Raw genomic sequence first — 18,719 nt, forward strand, 5'->3', positions numbered from 1 at the left:
GCACTTCCAAGTGCACTTGCAGTCCAAAGTGGATTCCTTTCATAAATAACCCCCTGTATGTGGTATTGCTGCGATTGCCAGGGGCAGGGAAATCTGTTTTGGGTTATTCTTTGGTGGTATATTTCGGTAACAGCAAGGAATATACAGCTAAATGTATTTTTTTACTATTTTTTGCCACTTTTCCTTTCAAAAGAAAAAAAGAAAGAAAAATCAGGAGGTACCATGTACCACCAAATGAAATCCCAATTTATCCTGAAAAAAACAAACAATAATTCACCTGGATATATTAAGCATTTGTGATGATATGTATAGTTTTACCCATACATGTCATAGCTGAAAAAACTGCATTCAGGTGTTAAAATTTGTTCTAATTTTTGTACTGCAGCCAAGGATTGTAAGGCCGAAATGTTTATAAAAAAAATTTATGTAAAAACTTTCTAAATAAAAATGATCTGAGTAAAAAAAGAACAGTTTACCCTCATTATAAAGGTGTTAATAATGGACATTATAAAAACAAACGTACCTTCTTCATGAACAGTGTATCCGGCCTGGAACACTTATCCACCTTCAGTTTCAGGACAGAGATATCCGGGACTGTACTAGAATGACATTGTAAGCAGAGTCAGTTGTCTCTTCCCTAAACTCACCGGTGGTTGGTGTTCTTTGGGCATTCTAACAGAGATACAGTACCTGGAACTATACTAGAATGACAATGGAACCAGGGTCAGATGTCCCTTCCGTTAGGCCGGATTCACACCTATGCGAACTGGATGCGGGTTTCTCCGCATCCAATTTGCATAGCAGGAGAAAGTGACTGGCTCCCTATGGAGCCGGTTCACATATCTCTGTTGCGGCTGCGGAGTGCACTGTGCGTCTTTGGCTCAGTTTCAGGGCCGAATTCAGGCAAAGATTCGGCCCTGAAGCGGGGGAACAGGGACACACATCGTTCCTGTGCGATCCGCAGCCAGTACCAGTGTGAACCCAGCCTTAAGGTGACATCATGTTCTCTGGATAGGTAATAGGCAGTTTAGGTGGGACTGAAGAGCACTCAATAGTCACCCATCCCATGTGCAATTAATGACCCCACCATAATCATCAGCGCAGCCATTGTTTTTCATTTATGTCAAATTTTTTTCCCTGTTTCACAGCGCTTGCCTGCCTCAAATCAATTTACAAAGGTTCTGCAATGAGGAAGGAACTTAGAACAGTGAGGCTTTATAATGATCAGAAATGGCAGAATCCACAGTATTTATAGAGAAGTATGGGATTTAAACAAAACTCGACCTAGGTGGATTCTGCATCTATGCCCGTCGCCTCTAGACCGGGAACTGAGCGATCAAAAACTGCTTATCACTCAGCTCTCGGCCTTTAGTGATCAGAGACAGTCACCGGCTCTCTGCTCTGCCCCTCCAAATGCTCAGTGGAGCACCGGCCTGAGGAGGGGGTGGGAGAGCATGGCTCCTCGTGGCGCCATGCTGAACCAGCTGTCAGTCGCGGGTATCTGGTTAAGCATGGTATTGCACAGAGCGGCCCGATCCTCATCTTCTGGCAATCTTGGATTCAAGGTGCTTGCTCCCAAACTGTGTGTGTTTATGGAGCCGCGCTCCATAGACACACACAGTGAGGATGCCGCTCCCTCCTGTTACCTCCTCCCAGATTGCGACTGACAGCACAAGTAGCCAATGGCTCCTACTGCTGCCCAAGTCACCGTGTAAAGAGGAAGAGTGGAGAGAAGAGATCCAGTCATGCACATCGCTCGATTGATTGAGGATAAGTATTTAGGCATTCTATGCATGAAGGTAAAAAACCTTCTGTGTGCAGCAGCCCCCCAGCCCCCCCAATATTTACTTGAGCCCCCTCTTGATGCAGCAATGTCCACAAGAGCCTCTCTGGGGACGTACACTCCTGATTGGCTTTTGGAAGCAGCGGGAGCCATTGTCTGCCGCTGCTGTCATTCACAGCCAGTGAGACGATCAGGAGACAGAGGGGGCAGGGCCGAGTCGCAGGTCTGTGTGTGAATGGTCACATAGAGCTGCAGATCGGGAGTACCTGCTTGAGTGCCCCCAGTGCAAGCTGCTTGCTGTGGGGGCACCCGGCAGGAGGGAGGGGCCAGGAGTGCCGGCGTGGGACCCTAAAAGAGGAGGATCTGGGCTGCACTGTGCAAAACCACTGCACAGAGCAGGTAAGCGAAGACATGTTTGTTATTTTAAAGAAAAAAAAATAAAGACTTTATCCTTTTCAGCATAGGGATCAGTAACATGGTACCTGATGGTGGAAAACTTGTGCCTATTCCCACGGCGGTCTATCAATGAGACGAGAATTTCCAGTACAAACAGTCGGAGCTCAACGTCTTCCATCAAGGCGGAAGACAGCAGCGGGTCAAGGAAAGAGCTGGGTAAAGCGGTCAGCATATTATTACACTGGAAGCCAAGGGACACCTTTCAACGTCAGAAAGAGACAAAACAATTAACATAGAGAAAAAAAAACAACAACGTACAAATAGCAGCAATCTGTAGAATACCGATCAGAAAAGATCTCTTTCAAAACTAAGCTGATTTATTGTTGTATGGAATACTTTTTGGAATGACTTTATTTGCCTTAAAGGACCACTTTTAGGGAAAGTTGTTGGTTAAAGCTTAACCACCTCAGTGTAACCCTCAGAGGTATAAACTTAACATCAGCCCTGCTTAAGTGATCTTAGCTGTTTGGTCTTTGTCAGATAAAATCCCAGCTGGGCTACATGCCTGTGCATTTGTTCCTGTGGCTGGTTCATGTGCATGGTGATCCCCAGCCAGGGCCACTGATAAGGCAGTACAACCGGCCCTCCTGTACTGGGTCCCGGCCCCATCAGTTCAAAAGGGAGGCCCGGGCACCTGCCGAACCAGGAGGGCTGGCTGTACTGCCTTGTGACTTTTGTGGATCTTCCTGCAGCGCTGCAGGGGGATCGGTTGTAATATCTACCCCTTTCACGCGCTTGTTCACATGTACTTTGATCTCTGAAGAGCAGTCAGCATTTGGATCGCTGCTCTAACCCCACCCTATTGCACCGCGGAGCACTTGCACTTGAATAAGTCTTGTTTACTGAGGGTATAATTTCCACCATGGCTGCATAGAATTGTGGCCATGGCATTTTAACAAACTCGCGCCCGATACCCGGAAGTGCAGGGTCACAAATATACAGTGGACATAAAAAGTCTACACACCCTTGTTAAAATGTCAGGTTTCTGCGCTTTAGCTCTGTTACAGCGGTGCTTTGGCGCTGCTAGCGGTGCGCTTTTAACCCCTTAGAAGGGGTTAAAAGCGCCCGCTAAGCGCTTTTACGGTGCTTTTAAAGCGGCGCCCATTCATTTCCATGGGCAGTGGTGGCGGAGGAGTGGTGTATACCCCGCTCAAAGATGTTGCTTGCAGGACTTTTTTTCCTGTCCTGCAAGCGCCCCGCCCCAGTGTGAAAGCACTCACTGCTTTCACACTGGGGCTGCAGAAGAGGCTTTAGTTCTGCTTTAATGTCAATGGTACGTCACTTGCTTCAGAGTCCTAAATTTTTATATTATTTTATTATATATTATTATTATTAATTATATTATTATATATTACCGGTATTATATTATTATTATTATAATATTTTATTATTATTATAGATTATTATAAATGTGATTTTTAATTTTTTTTAACAGTTTTATCAAAGACACAGCTTGTGAGACATTACTGCAATGCATACATGTAAACAGGGCCTTAATCAACCACCCCTTGCAGTGCAGTGATAGGCTGATAAATAGTTCATCTACAAAGCGTGTTCAAAATGATCATGCATAAAAATATATATGCAGTGTTCATTCATCTATGGAACCTATGAGGAATACCTGAAGAAGCGACTTCAGAAGCATGACCTGGATGAGACGATTTCTGTTTTCTCTGTGGGGGAAAAAAAAAAGATGTCTTTAATATTTTGGATTTTTAGTCCAAAGAGGAACAGACTTTAGAAGCTTTTATTAAAAATGACAGCAGTCACCAGTATTGCCTGTACTTTCCCCTCAGCTCATCTTTCCCCATTACTTTCCATGTCTGTTCTGCATGGTATGTCTCCGGGGAGGCCCTCTGCATGGTCATGTCAGAGTAGTTTGATGTTTGGTTTATTTCACATTATTCTAACCTTTTCCTTGTTGACTATCCCTATTCTCTTATGTGCTGGTTTTTCCTCTGATCCTTTATTATGGATCTTCCTGACAGAAATATTAAATGTGTCATGTGTGAAGTTTAAGAGTGCTGCATGGAGCACATATGTGGAAGCATTGATTTGTAAAGTGGCTATAATAGGAGTGATTGCTAACAGTCTCATGTAATGCATCCCCAGTCGTATTCTAAAGAATCTCCCCAGTGTCCAAGAACTTCTATAGCATGTGTGCGGTCTTGAGTCATCTCCCTTATCATATTTGCAATCTCTGACCATCTCTTATATCATGTCTGCAATCTCTGACCATCTCTTATATTATATCTGCAATCTCTGACCATCTCCTATATCATATCTGCAGTCTCTGACCATCTCCTATATCATATCTGCAGTCTCTGACCATCTCCTATATCATATCTGCAGTCTCTGACCATCTCCTATATCATATCTGCAGTTTCTGACCATCTCCTGTATCATGTCTGCAGGCCAGTGGCGGGTGCTCCATTCTGGGTGCTGCCCCCCTAATCCATGCATGGATTTCAATGTTTTTTTTTTGGAAGCCTATTAGAGACTGAGGCTCTAATGGGCTTCAAAAAAGGATGGGCTTGGGGCACAGAGCAATGCGTCCTGAGCCCGCTAAGTTGTATGACAAAAGCAAATTAATGTTTGTTTGCCCCCCTCCCCCCCAAAAAAAAATGGAGCACTGGCCGTCATGTCTGCAGTCTCTGACCATCTCCTGTATCAAGTCTGCAGTCTCTGACCATCGTCTGTATCATGTCTGCAGTCTCTGACCATCGTCTGTATCATGTCTGCAGTCTCTGACCATCGTCTGTATCATGTCTGCAGTCTCTGACCATCGTCTGTATCATGTCTGCAGTCTCTGAACATCTCCTCTATCATGTCTGCAGTCTCTGAACATCTCCTGTATTATGTCTGCAGTCTCTGAACATCTCCTGTATTATGTCTGCAGTCTCTGAACATCTCCTCTATCATGTCTGCAGTGTCTGACCGTCTCCAGTTTCATATCTACAATCTCTTTTTTTTTTTCCCCCCAAAAACATTTTTATTGATGTTTGAGTTATTTCCGTACAAAAGTTGTATGACAATTACAGAATAGAAGGTCCTATCTGTAAGTACATATCTGCAATCTCTGACCATCTCCTGTATCATGTCTGCAGTCTCTGAGCATTTCATGTATCATGTCTGCAGTCTCTGACCATTTCCTCTATCATGTCTGCAGACTCTGGCTATCGCTTGTATCATGTCTTTAGTCTCATGTATAATATCTGCAATCTCTGACCATCTCCTGTATCATGTCTGCAGTTTCTGACCATTTCCTGTATCATGTCTGCAGTCTCTGACCGTCTCCAGTATCATATCTGCAATCTCTTTTTTTTTTTGCCCCCCCCCCCCCCTCCCAAAAAAACATTTTATTGAAGTTTGAGTTATTTCCTTACAAAAGTTAAGCCGCGTACACACGGGCGGACTGTATGGCCAACTTAGTCAGTCGAAACACATTTCAGCGGACAGTCCGCTCGTGTGTGGGCTTCAGCTGACTTTTTCAGCGTGCAGTCTGGCGTACTAAGTATTTCGAAATTACCGTAATACTGTCCGTCAGACTTTGGTTTCAGCGGTCAATCCGCTCGTCAGTAGGCTAGTTCGACGAACTAAGAATGGCGCATGCTCAGAAAGGATTTACACGGCGAAAGGTTGCATTGCTGTGTATTGGACTTCCTATTTCTAGTCCCGTCGTACGTGCTGTACACGTCATCGCGCAAGCTTTCGACGGACTGTTTGTGCATCCGTGTGTGGTCAAGTCCGTTCATTCGAAAGTATGACGGACTGTCCGTCGGATTGTATGACGGACTAAGTAGGCCATACAATCCGCCCGTGTGTACGCGGCTTTAGTCATATGACAATTGCAGAATAGAGAGCAGAAGGTCCTATCTATAAGTACATATCTGCAATCTCTGACCATCTCCTGCATCATGTCTGCAGTCTCTGACCATCTCCTGTATTATGTCTGCAGTCTCTGACCATCTCCTGCATCATGTCTGCAGTCTCTGAACATCTCCTGTATCATGTTAGCAGTCTCTGACCATCTATTGTATTATGTTTACAATCTCTGTCCATCTCCTGTAACTTGTCTGCAGCACCTGACTATCGCTTGTACCATGTCTTCAGTCTCTGATTATCTCTTGTATTATGTTTGCAGTCTACCCACCTAGCCCTGATGAAGACCCCTAGCACCCAATGTCTGATGGTTACATGTGGCCTTTTTCAGACCCCAGCAGTCAGTAGTGAAAGCATTCATTTGTAAAAAGGCTATAATGAGAATGATCTGTAGCAGTCTCATATAGCATGTCCTCAGTCTCTTGCTATTTCCTGTAGTGTGTCTTCAGTGCCTAATCACCCCTGCTGCATGTCTGCAGTCTCTGATCATCTCCTCTAGTATGTCTAAAGTCTCTGACAGTCTTCTGTCATATACTGAATATTATGTGCTTTACTTTGGAGTTATCAGGGGCCACAGTTGAAGCCACCTACACTTTGTAAGTTGACAATCACTGGTGTAGACCATTAAAAGCAATTACCACACACACTATGGGCACTTTTGGTCAGAAGTCAGTTTATGTTCTAGTATGCTTTTGGACATACACATTTAGAATGTAGTGTAAAGCCACACGCGGGTCTCACCCTGCTTTTCCAGGTTCCATACTATGATGCACTGAAGGAAGTGGCACTTTTCCCATGATAAACAGCATGACCTCTGACCTTTGGTAAGTGGGCAGAGTGCTGGCAAATGAACCTACAAAAAAACACACGACTTACAAACAATGCTGGCTTACTATGTCACATACACATACAAAAATACAGTTTGCTTTGCCAATCTGCGTCCGGTCAGGTCTAGTGGTGACCAGAGGTTAGATTGTGGCTAAAATGTAGTCCTGGCATGTGAACAGTCCATCTTCTTAACACAAAAAAGTTAATTATATGATAACATGCCCACAGAGGAAGACTTCAGCTCGCATCCTAAAATGGTGAAGCCCTTGAAGGACTTTTTAAAAAACTTTTTTTTAAACTAAAACTTATGATCCATTAAACTTTTTCTTTTAGTGTAACATTTGTATTTTCGCTGCGCTGCCATCTGCTGGACATTTATGGCAGTATTGCATAAGGCATGGGTGCTCAACCTGTGGCCCTCCAGCTGTTGCGGAAATACCTTTGGGAGTCATGGTTGTAACTGTCAGCCTTGCAATGCACCATGGGACTTGTAGTTCCACAACAGCTGGAGGGCCACAGGTTGAGCACCTATGGCGTAAAGGGATGACAAACTGTGTAAGAGACCACTCTTGAAATACAAATATTATATACCAGTAGTAAACAACATTTTTCAAATATTAACTAATTTACTTTATGTATTTTTTTGCAGCATTTGGGTTTTAAAAAAAGAATTTAATGAAATATTTCATTGTAAACTTATGTAAATAAAAATGTAGGGTTAAAGTGTTCCATGGAAACAGCCCAATGTACAATTCCTATACATATAAGCAAGTGGTGTCAAACTCAAACTTCATCATGGGCTGCATCAGCAGTATGGGTCTCCTCAAAGGGCCGGTTGTATAAAGTGCAGGGTTCAGAAGTGCACTACGTGCAGAGTTCAGGAGTGCGCTATGTACAGAGTGCAGAGTTCAGGAGTGCGCTATGTACAGAGTGCAGAGTTCAGGAGTGTGCTATGTACAGAGTGCAGAGTTCAGGAGTGTGCTATGTACAGAGTGCAGAGTTCAGGAGTGCGCTATGTACAGAGTGCCGAGTTCAGGAGTGTGCTATGTACAGAGTGCAGAGTTCAGGAGTGTGCTATGTACAGAGTGCAGAGTTCAGGAGTGTGCTATGTACAGAGTTCAGGAGTGCACTATGTACAGAGTGCAGAGTTGAGGAATGTGCTATACACAGCGTGCAGAGCTCAGGAGTGAGCTATGTACAGAGTGCAGAGGTCAGGAGTGCGCTATGTACAGAGTGCAGAGGTCAGGAGTGCGCTATGTACAGAGTGCAGAGGTCAGGAGTGCGCTATGTACAGAGTGCAGAGGTCAGGAGTGTGCTATGTACAGAGTGCAGAGTTCAGGAGTGTGCTAAGTACAGAGTCCAGAGGTCAGGAGTGCGCTATGTACAGAGTGCAGAGGTCAGGAGTGCGCTATGTACAGAGTGCAGAGTTCAGGAGTGTGCTATGTACAGAGTGCAGAGTTCAGGAGTGTGCTATGTACAGAGAGCAGAGTTCAGGAGTGTGCTATGTACAGAGTTCAGGAGTGCACTATGTACAGAGTGCAGAGTTGAGGAATGTGCTATACACAGCGTGCAGAGCTCCGGAGTGCGCTATGTACAGCGCGCAGAGTTCAGGGGTGTGATATGTATCCCATTGGCTTCTGTGCTTACCCAAACCCTCCCTCAAAGCTTCTTGCATTTCTCTCTCCTACCTGGTCCAGCTTTAGCACCTCACTGTGCAGGCAACACTGCCTCACCTTGCAGGGAGATCGTTCTCTCCCTCAGATTGTGGAGGTCGGCCCCTGCCGTGCCCCACTGGCTTCTGTGTTTACAAGTGATAACAGTAAGCGGGAGCAGAGGGTGAGAGTCGGAGGTGGCAGAACAGCATTCCACCACGTTTAGGCTGCAAAACTGGGCACGAGGGCCACATGACAAAGCCTGGCGGGGCTGGACTTGGCTTGCGGGCCTTGTGTTTGGCAAATGTGATATAAGCTCTTTTACCTAAAAATAATGTAATTCCATTCGGCATGTGTTGTGATTTACACATTTCTACCACCTTGCACAGTCAGACAGGTGGCAATCCTAGTTAAGGGTTCAACTATGCAGATTCCTGTGTTACCCATCAACCTCTGGCTTTGCTCCTTGGAAAATGGAGAAACATAATGATCATCTCTATTCAATCAGCATGGAGGTGATACAAGAAGGATGATCTGTTTGGCTGTGCAGTGTGGCGGAGGTAAATGAATCCCAAGACTGAATTAAAGCACAAATGTTTTGGCCAGCAAATCAGCTCAAATATATGCAAGATCTGAGATATATGGTGAGGGAGACCACTAAAGAACAACAATCTGAAATGTCAGATCAAGTAGAACTAAAACTGTTTTTTTAAGGCAGTAACCCAGGATTTTTACACCCCCTTGCTACCTGCCACCTACCCTACTTTTTCCTGCAGTCTTCCTGCCAATCTGCTGACGTCACCTCTTCTTCTTTCAGTGGCAGCAGGGGGTGGGCATTCTACCAGGACACAGCGGCACTCATATAATGATATCTGTGTCCTGGAGCACTGTGAACCCAGGAGATAGGCACAATTACAAAGTATTGTTCTGCTGTGAAGAGAACTACTGGTGCTGGTCTGAACAGGAAGCCGAGAAGTGTGGAGAAGGTAGGTAGAAACTGGGATTTTTTTATTTTTTTTTAACACAGTTAAATAGTTAATTTGCTATTATGTAGGTTTTTATGGCAGAACAGACTCGGTGGGGTTGATTTACTAAAACTGGAGAGTGCAAAATCTGGTGCAGCTGTGCATGGTAGCCAATCAGCTTCTAACTTTGTTCATTTAACCACTTGCTTACTGGGCACTTAAACCCCCCTCCTGCTCAGACCAAATTTCAGCTTTCAGCTCCGACGCATTTTTTATGACAATTGCACGGTCATACAACACGGCACCCAGATGACATTTTTAGCATCATTTTTTTCTTTTGGTGGTATTTAATCACAGCTGGGATTTTTATTTTTTGCTAAACAAATTTTACAAACAGGTCTTTTTTCATTGATATGCGCTGATGAGGCGGCACTGGTGGGCACTGATAAACACAGTTAAAGCGCCACTGATGGGGACAGATAAGGCGGCACTGATAGACCCTGATAGGTGGCACGGAGAGGTACCACTGATAGATGGAAGTGATATGCACTGGTAGGTGGCACTGATGTGCAGCACTGTTGATAAGGCACTGATTGTGGGCACTGATGGGTGGCGCTGGTAGCACTGTTGTCTACTGCTAGGTGGCACTGGCAGGTGGCACAGGTGGGCACTAAGGAGCTGGCGGCAGCTCTGTGATCGGGACTGATGTCCCTCTCACAGCCGCTGGTGATCGGCTCTGTGTACATCACATGATCAGCTGTTATTGGCTGACAGCTGATCACGTGGTAAAGGGTCGGGATCGACCCCTTACTCCGATCTGTGATCCAACGTGTCTCATAGACTCGCTGATTACAGAGCACGCCCTGCATGAGGCACGCAGGCCACTCGGGCACGGGGGGACGTCAATAGACGTACTCCTGAAAAAGCAGGTCCGCGCTGTAGCCTTCATTCGGCTATAGCGCGGATCTGAACAAGTTAAGCTTTGACAAAAAAAAAAAAAACAGGAAGTGAATTGGTTTCTCTGCAGAGCTGCACCAGATTTTGTAAATCTCTCCCCCTGCCCGCTAGCATTCATTTTTGCAAATTGCACACAGAAAACAATGCATGTGCAGCTCAGTGTACAGTCCTGGAATCTTACAGTGAAGGGCTGTAAGAAGATCAGGAGAAGATGTAAGCACCAGCAATAAAGTGATGAGGGGCGCTCCGACATAACACCTCTGGGGGGGGAGAGAGAACATTGCAAGGAACGAGTGCATTAATGTGCAAATATGCTGTGTGTACTGGGACATTATGGCAAGAGCTCCTGGGAGCCTCAAAGAATTTGTTACACTTTAACCCTAAACTTATGTGGATGGAATTTTTACCACAGCAGAATCTGAGGTTATTTAAAATGCTACAAAATCTTCATATTTGCCCACAATAAAAGAACTCACAAAATAATACATTTCGGTCTATAGAACTCTGTGTAATGCACTGTACTGCCCTCTGCTGGACCTCCATAGCCGCTGTCAGTCCGTTCCTGAAACCCTCTATGCACCCAACAGCCACCTTGTGGTAGATCTGAAGGGGGTGCAAGCTATAGAATTATGTATTTAACAGGAATCAGCAGATTCTTAGTTGCTAAGGCTTTGTTAATGACTAAGTCCACCTTTTAGACCCACCTTTTAGAATGTGGGGTTGATTTACTAAAACCAAATAGACTGTGTACTTTGCAAGTGCAGTTGCACTCTGCAAGGGCATTTGATCCAGAACTGAGTAATACTTACCTGAGCCCCATCTCGATCCAGCAATGTTGCACGAGAACCTTGGCTGCCGGGACTCTCCCCCCTGATTGGCTGAGACACAGCAGTGGGCACCATTGGCTCCCGCTGCTGTCAATCAAAGTCAGTGAGCCAATGAGGAGAGAGAGGGGGCAGGGTGAGCCAGGGCTCTGTATCTAAATGGAAACACAAAGCAGCTGCTCGGCTCAGGCGTCCCCATAGCAAGCTACTTGCTGTGGGGGAATTTGGCAGGAGGGAGGAACCAGGAGCACCGGTGAGGGACCCGAGAAGAGGAGGATCGGGGCTGCTCTGTGCAAAATCAACTGCAACAGAGCAGGTAAGTATAACATGTTTGTAATTTTTAAACTAAAAAAAAAAAAAAGACTTTAATATCACTTGACGGTTCACCTCATTTACTAAGCTTTGGAGCAACTGCACTTGCAAAGTGCACAGTCTATTTGCCTTTAGAAAATCAACCCTTATGATTCATATTCACCCATAGTGTGTACCATGAAACCTGGTCACGTATACTGCCCTGCCCCTTCCTTACCTGAAGAGCATGGTGCAACATTTAAGGATGGATTTACTAATGGCAAATAGACTATGCACTTTGCAAGTTCAATTGCACCTTGCAAAGAGCAGTTGCTCCGGTGGTTAGTAAATGAGGTAAAGTTTCACTGTGCAAAGAATACCCAATCATATGCAAGGGAAATAAAAAAAAAAACAGAATTTTTGCTTGCATACGATTGGATGATGAAAGTCAGCAGAGCCTTCCCTTATTTACTAAGCTCTGGCTCAAATGCACTTGCAAAGTATATAGTCTATTTGCCTTTAGTAAATCGACCTCAGTGTGTAAGCCCCGCTCTTTTTCCCCTTTTATTTCAAACTTTTTTACAAATGTATGACCATGCAAATGTACCCCAAGCTGTAGATAAAAACATTTTTAGCAGGGGGTTCTCTGAGACTTGACACATTTCCAGGGTACTTCTGGGGTGAAAAGGTTGTGAAAGGTTGGGTTGGAGATTCTGCCTTTAGTAAATCAACCCCTATGTTTTCATTTGAATTTAGTGTGGCTATGTGGGTTTCCGCCCTCAAAGCCCCGTCATCCAATTCCAAAACTGTTTATAAACAAAGACTACATTGCCCAATCCCCACCGCTACAGATGGGACATATACAGAACACACCAGCAATCCCTACTTCTTCACCATACTGTAGTTCAGCAGAAAAAATTTCAGCCACCACCATATAGATCTAAGGCTGGGAGAAAACATTGCAATAGACAAGTGATTCTCAACCAGGTTGCTAGGTGTTCCTTCAGCATTGAGCAAAATCTACCTCTCAGATAAGTTCCCACCGACACCATTAATCTTTTTAGCTCTCTGTAAGGAGGTAATTCTTCCCAATGACCACAAGTGTAAGGACCATTCTTCCCACTGACCATCACACTAATGTATCATGAGTTTATTTATTTATTTATTTTTTACCAGTAATGGTGGCGATCAGCTACTTATAGTGGGGTTGCGATATTGTGGCAGACAATCTGATACTAACTGACACTTTTTGGGGACCAGTGACACCAGTTACTTTACCTTCAGGCAATCCCTGAAAACTCATCTCTTCAGGAAAGCCTATCATGTCCTCCAACTAATCTTCTACCACTTCCCCGCAGTTACAACCTTTTGTACCACCTGCCCCACCCTATTAGATGGTAAGCTCTTCTGAGCAGGGCCCTCTTAATCCTCTTGTATTTTATTGTATTATAACTGCATTGTCTCCTTTTTATATTGTAAAGCGCTGCGCAAACTGTTGGCGCTATATAAATCCTGTATAATAATAATAATAATACAGTTATCAGTGCTAAAAATATGCACTGTCACTGTACTAATGACACTGGCCGGGAAGGGGTTAACATCAAGGGCGATCGAAGGGTTAACTGTGTACCTAGCCTGTGCTTCTAACAATGTGGGAAGTGCTTTTACTAGGGGAAGGCATTGATCAATGTTCCTGCTTTGCAGGAATACAGGATCAATGCCTTACCTACTTACACAAACTGCCTGTGTGCTGAATGATCAATGGGTGCCGGAAGACATCGGGTCTGCGGGACGCGCGGTGTAGAATTACATCGGGAGCGAGCCGCCAGCGCTGCATACTCGCGCCCGATACTGGCAAGTTCAGGATCACGTATATGTACACATGCGATCCTGCACAACGCGGCCACCCTGCAGCAGTGAAACTGCTATAGGGCGGTTCGGCGAGTGGTTGAATAAGTTTGGGAAATTGGTTTAGCCTGCTGACTGAATTTGGAGCAAATGAGTTGGTTATATTTTTTCTGACCGTCGATAGGATTAAACTTTGGTCACAAATAGTCCTTTGACTCTGTACACAGAGCTTCACCACATACTGATCCCAAATTAGCGTTTTCATGTCTACGGCATCTTACTACAGGCTAGTGAATCCTGCTGCTATAGAGGCATCTAGGAAAAAGAAGCATACACCCCCCCCCCCCCCCCATACCTATAGTCTTGATGACAGCCTCCTGGAACATTCTTTCTTCATGCTCTTTAATAATCTTGATGCCTATGTTGATGGCAGAATCGTAGCTGCCCGTCAGTTCATAGTCGATGCTCAGTCGCAGCTGCCTCAGAAGAGTGTTGAACACTTCCAGGACTGTAGGGCCTGCAAAACACATAAATAATGTAAGAATGCTCATACAAGTACAAACCAGTTGTCAAACCAATGCATTACCCATCAGTGCCAAAAGGTGGCGACAAAGAATTGCTGAAAAAAAAAAAAAAAAAAACTCTCAGCAAGCATACACAAATAGTAGACACGGCCAAGAATCCCTATATTATAAAGAATTGCATAGCAATGTATTTTTATTGGGTCATAAAAATTTGAAAGCAAACTCTGCACAAATATATCTTGACTTCAAGACAAATCTCAGCTACAACCAAACGTTGTTCAGTATTACACAGAGTGGAGAATGGTTAGAACCCCTTTTGGGATATTTTTTTTGCTCTTTTGTCTAGTCATTGGGTAGATTTTCCATCACTTCCTGTCTGGTCACTAAAACAGGAAGTAAGCAAAATTTCCTCAATGGGGCCACAGCAATATATATATATATATATATATATATATATATATATATATATATATATATATATATATCTATATATAGATAGATGATAGATAAATATAATTTATTATATTTATATATATATAGATATATACTCACACACACAAAAATAGGGTAGGTTACTTCCTTTTCTTCCTTTTTCTGTTTCTTTCTGGAGTGTAGTATCAGGGTGGACTCCCAATCTTCTACCAATATTCAATAGAAAAAAACAACGGGACACGTTCTCCAATGCAAATTTTTCTTTTTATCTATAAATAATCTTCATATCAAGACAATAAAGTGCAATGCCAAAAGCACTATTGTCTTGATATGAAGATTATTTATAGATAAAAAGAAAAATTTGCATGGGAGAACGTGTCCCGTCGTTTTATTATATATATATATATATATATATATATATATATATATATATATATATATATATATATATAATCTACACACACACACACAAATAGTGTAATTGTATCTGACAAATACAGTATTAAACAAATACACGCTGCCATCTTCAGGCCAGCCTTCAACCACTATGATTCGTTCCCAACCTTCATTGAGGACCGGAGCTGTCAAAGCCACCAAATGCACGCAGTGGGATCGATTTACTAAAGGCAAATAGACTGTTGTGCTGTGTTGCTCCAGAGCTTAATAAATGAAGTGAAGCTTCACTTTCCAAAGAATACCCAATCACATGCAAGGAAAATAAAAATAAGACAGCATTTTTGCTTGCACATGATTGGATGATGGAAGTCAGAAGTGCTTCCCGGGAATTTACTAAGCTCTGGGGCAACTGCACTTGCAGAATGCAGTCTATTTGAATTTAGTAAATCCACTCCACTGCATGGGTTTAGAATCTAATGCCGCGTACACACGACCGGTTTTCCTGTCGGAATAAACTCTAAAGGTTTATCCGACAGAGTTCAGCTGAAACTGTCTTGTGTACACACGATCACACCAAAGTCCGATCGTTAAGAATGCGGTGGCATACAACACGTACGACGGGACTAGAAAAAGGAAGTTCAATAGCCAGTAGCCAATAGCCTCCGTCTCGTACTTGCTTCAAAGCATGCGTCGTTTTTGGTCTGTCGGAACAGCATACAGACGAGCGGTTTTCCCGATAGGAATTGGTTCCATCAGGAAAGATATAAAACATGTTATATTTCTAGGTCCATCAGAATTTTCGTAAAAAAAAAAAAAAATCTGATGAGGCATACACACGATCGGACTATCCGATGAAAAGATTCCGTCGCGCTTTTTCTGCCAGAAAGTCCGATCGTGTGAACACGGCATAACAGTCACCTGGAGTGGATAGATTTTTCAGAACCAAAGTGGAGTTTAAAGAATAGAACTCCTATCAGATTTATACTGTTGTCTGTTTCCCTCATTTCCTGTCTTCACGAAGGTGGTTAACGAGGGCAGGAAGTAATGTCAAACGGGGGCACATGCAGCAATTTGGGGGAGGGAGGAGAGAGAAGGCTGGGGAGTGGGGGAAAAATAGGGACTGGGAAGTGAGTTAAAGGGATGTAGGGGAAGGAGTTGGTCAGATAGAGTTTATGGCGTGGGTGGATGGGGGCTAGTAATCGGTGTTAAGAAGGGGGGTGTATAGGGAATACGTAGGTCCAGGCTTTTTTTCAGTGGGAGGGGCACCTCCAGCACTGAATATAGGAAATAGCATGGGGTATCATCAAAGAGAAGAAAAGGGCATTGCTCATCAACTACCTCTGTGGCCAATACCTGGTGAGCGAAACATGTCATGGGGACGTAGCTGGAGCAACGCTGCTGAGGCCACATTCACCAACATACTAATGCACTGGGTTGATGAGCAGCCCCCCATTCTTCTCTTTGATAATACACTTACACCTCTGAATGGTGCACTAACGCCAGCTCCCTTCAATGTAACCGGCGGGGAGATCACTTCCTCACCTTAGAGCGGCACTGCAAGTTTAATTTGGATCACTAATAGCAAGGGGTGCTGGGGATGTGCTGGAGGGTCAAAAAAGGAAGAAACAGCTGCACTCCAAGATGGAGGGTCTAATGATTCTGGCTGCTGGGAGATCTATTGTTGCTGGAGGGGATCAATTTTTGTTGTGGTCTATTGTTGATGGTGGGGGATCTATTGTTGCTAGGGGGAGTCAATTGTTTCTGAAATGGATCTACTGTTGAGGGAGGGGTCTATTATTGATGGCTGCTGGAGAGTATATTTATACTGGCTGCTGGGAGACCTGTTGTCGCTGCCAGGGGTCTTTTGTTACTGAAATGTTTTTTTGTTGTGGGGGGGGGGTTAATTGCTGCTGGCTGCAGGGGGGTTTATTTTACTGCTTTTCTTGTTCTCAGTAATAAATTCCATACAAATAACTTAGCGCCACAAAATTATACTCGGCTCTGTATTTTCTAAAGGGGGTGGGTAGGGCATGGGACCAAGGGATGGTGCGTGGAGGTGGGTTGGCGGTGGAGACAAGAAGTGACTCAGAAGGGGGGGGGGGGGGCTCTTTCACCTATTCTCTGAGAAAAAAAGCTCTGTGTAGATCAGTAAAATGGGAAAAGTATGTCTTGTGAGTGGAGGCTTCCCTTACTCCCCATTTCAGTGGACCCTGGGACAGAAAGTGACAGGAATCCCCCATACAGATCTAATCAGCAATAGAAAACTATTTTCCTGTCTATTAAAAGCAATGTTCAGGATGGAGTGCCAAGTGCAACCTGCCATCAGAAATGCAGTTCAGATTTCCATACATACCAACTGGACCCGTGGCAGCTATGACCGCAGCCTCAGACAAGACCTCCACAATCCCTGCCCGTATGGTGGCGGCACTCTTGCTGTTCGCATCCAAGTGGCTGAGTAGTTGCTGGATCACCAGATGTGAGTGCTGGGGCTGCAAAATAGGTCAAACACGCATGAAATGATTATGATTCTAGTGTTATACTGTGGGGTAGTCATTTCATTAGCTGGGCAATGCTGGGATGGGTTTCGCCCCTTATGCAAATGTAGGAATATAATGACATACTAACATGGAGGTGTGGAAAGTCTACAGCCTCTTATCTGTGCAGCAAGCAGAGGTGAAGCCAAGAGATCATATAGAGTGCCAGAGCCTATACTGGGTCTGCACAGCAGCTTGACGACTGTCTAGAACAGGGGTAGACAACCTGGGGCCCTCCAGCTGTTGCAGAACTACAAGTCTCATCATGCCTCTGGGAGTAATTGTAACTACCAGCCTTGCAATGCCTCATGGGAAATGTAGTTGAACAGCTGGAGGGCCCCAGGTTGCTTACCCCTGTTCTAGATGGTCTCTCTGCAGAGGTCTGACATACCCCCGGCTAAGTCAGCTTATGCTCCCAGCCCCCTTCTAAGATGCTCAGGCTTCCTGCTGATTGGAGAGCTCTAGCTCAGATTCAGGGGGTGTGTCAGGCATCTGCTGAGAGACCACTGCTTCCACACAAGGGAAAGTATCCCTCTTTGCAGCATGCCGACAGGGGGAAGATGTTCAATGCAGGCTGTAGCTGCTTTCTAAGGAAAACAACTGTAATGCCGCGTACACGCAATCGGATTGTTCGACAACAAAATCCATGGATTTTCTTCCGACGGAAGAAACTTCTCTTGCATACACGAGGTCACACAAATGTTGTAGGAAATTCCGAACACCAAGAACGCGGTGACGAACAAGACGTACGACGAGCTGAGAAAAATTAAGTTCAATAGCCAGTGCAGCTCTTCTGCTCGACTCCGAGCATACGTGGAATTTTGTGTGTCAGAATTGTGTACACGCGCTCGGAATTTACGACAACGGACTTTGTTGTCGGAAAATCTGAGATCCAGCTCTCAAATCTTTGTTGTAGGAAATTCCAACAGCAAATGTCCGATGGCGCCTACACACGGTTGGAATTTCCGACATCAAGCTCACATCGAACATTTGTTATCGGAAATTCTGACCGTGTGTACGCGGCATAAGACTTTTGCACGCCTTTGGTTTTGATGTACCTGAAATGTATTCAGTTGATTTAAAATGGCCTTTGAATGAAAAGTCAAAGGGTTAATATACTGATTGAGTTCAGTTTGACCTACCTGTATGGAGTACATGATTATCTTGAAGCATCGCACAGCAAAGACTTTAGGCTCCCACAAGGTATGGTTATCAAGGTGCCTGCAAAACAGGACTGGGGTGAATGCTACAGAAGATCATTGCTGCTATTTAGGGATGCATCACATGCTATGTTTCCATACATACGGCATAAATGGATCCTATTGGCTGGGCTGACATGAGATATCA

At 44.4% G+C, this 18,719-nt stretch overlaps 1 protein-coding gene across 3 annotated transcripts in view; it reads right to left on the reverse strand.

Annotated features, from left to right (window-relative positions):
• The window catches only part of EFR3B (EFR3 homolog B), a 385,565-nt gene that overhangs the window by 54,226 nt on the left and 312,620 nt on the right, over positions 1-18,719 (reverse strand). For all 3 annotated transcript variants that reach the window (XM_077489234.1, XM_077489235.1, XM_077489236.1), the window contains 7 exons: positions 18,515-18,593; positions 17,192-17,327; positions 13,842-14,003; positions 6,863-6,974; positions 3,861-3,912; positions 2,266-2,438; positions 524-599 (listed from right to left, as the gene is read on the reverse strand). In XM_077489234.1, coding sequence (XP_077345360.1) covers positions 524-599; positions 2,266-2,438; positions 3,861-3,912; positions 6,863-6,974; positions 13,842-14,003; positions 17,192-17,327; positions 18,515-18,593 — 790 coding nt within the window. The remainder of the gene's footprint in view (positions 1-523; positions 600-2,265; positions 2,439-3,860; positions 3,913-6,862; positions 6,975-13,841; positions 14,004-17,191; positions 17,328-18,514; positions 18,594-18,719) is intronic.

Source organism: Lithobates pipiens, unplaced genomic scaffold, assembly GCF_037356315.1.
Source record: "Lithobates pipiens isolate NorthernLeopardFrog02 unplaced genomic scaffold, aLitPip1_a1.2 Scaffold_18, whole genome shotgun sequence".
Lineage (NCBI taxonomy): Eukaryota > Metazoa > Chordata > Amphibia > Anura > Ranidae > Lithobates > Lithobates pipiens.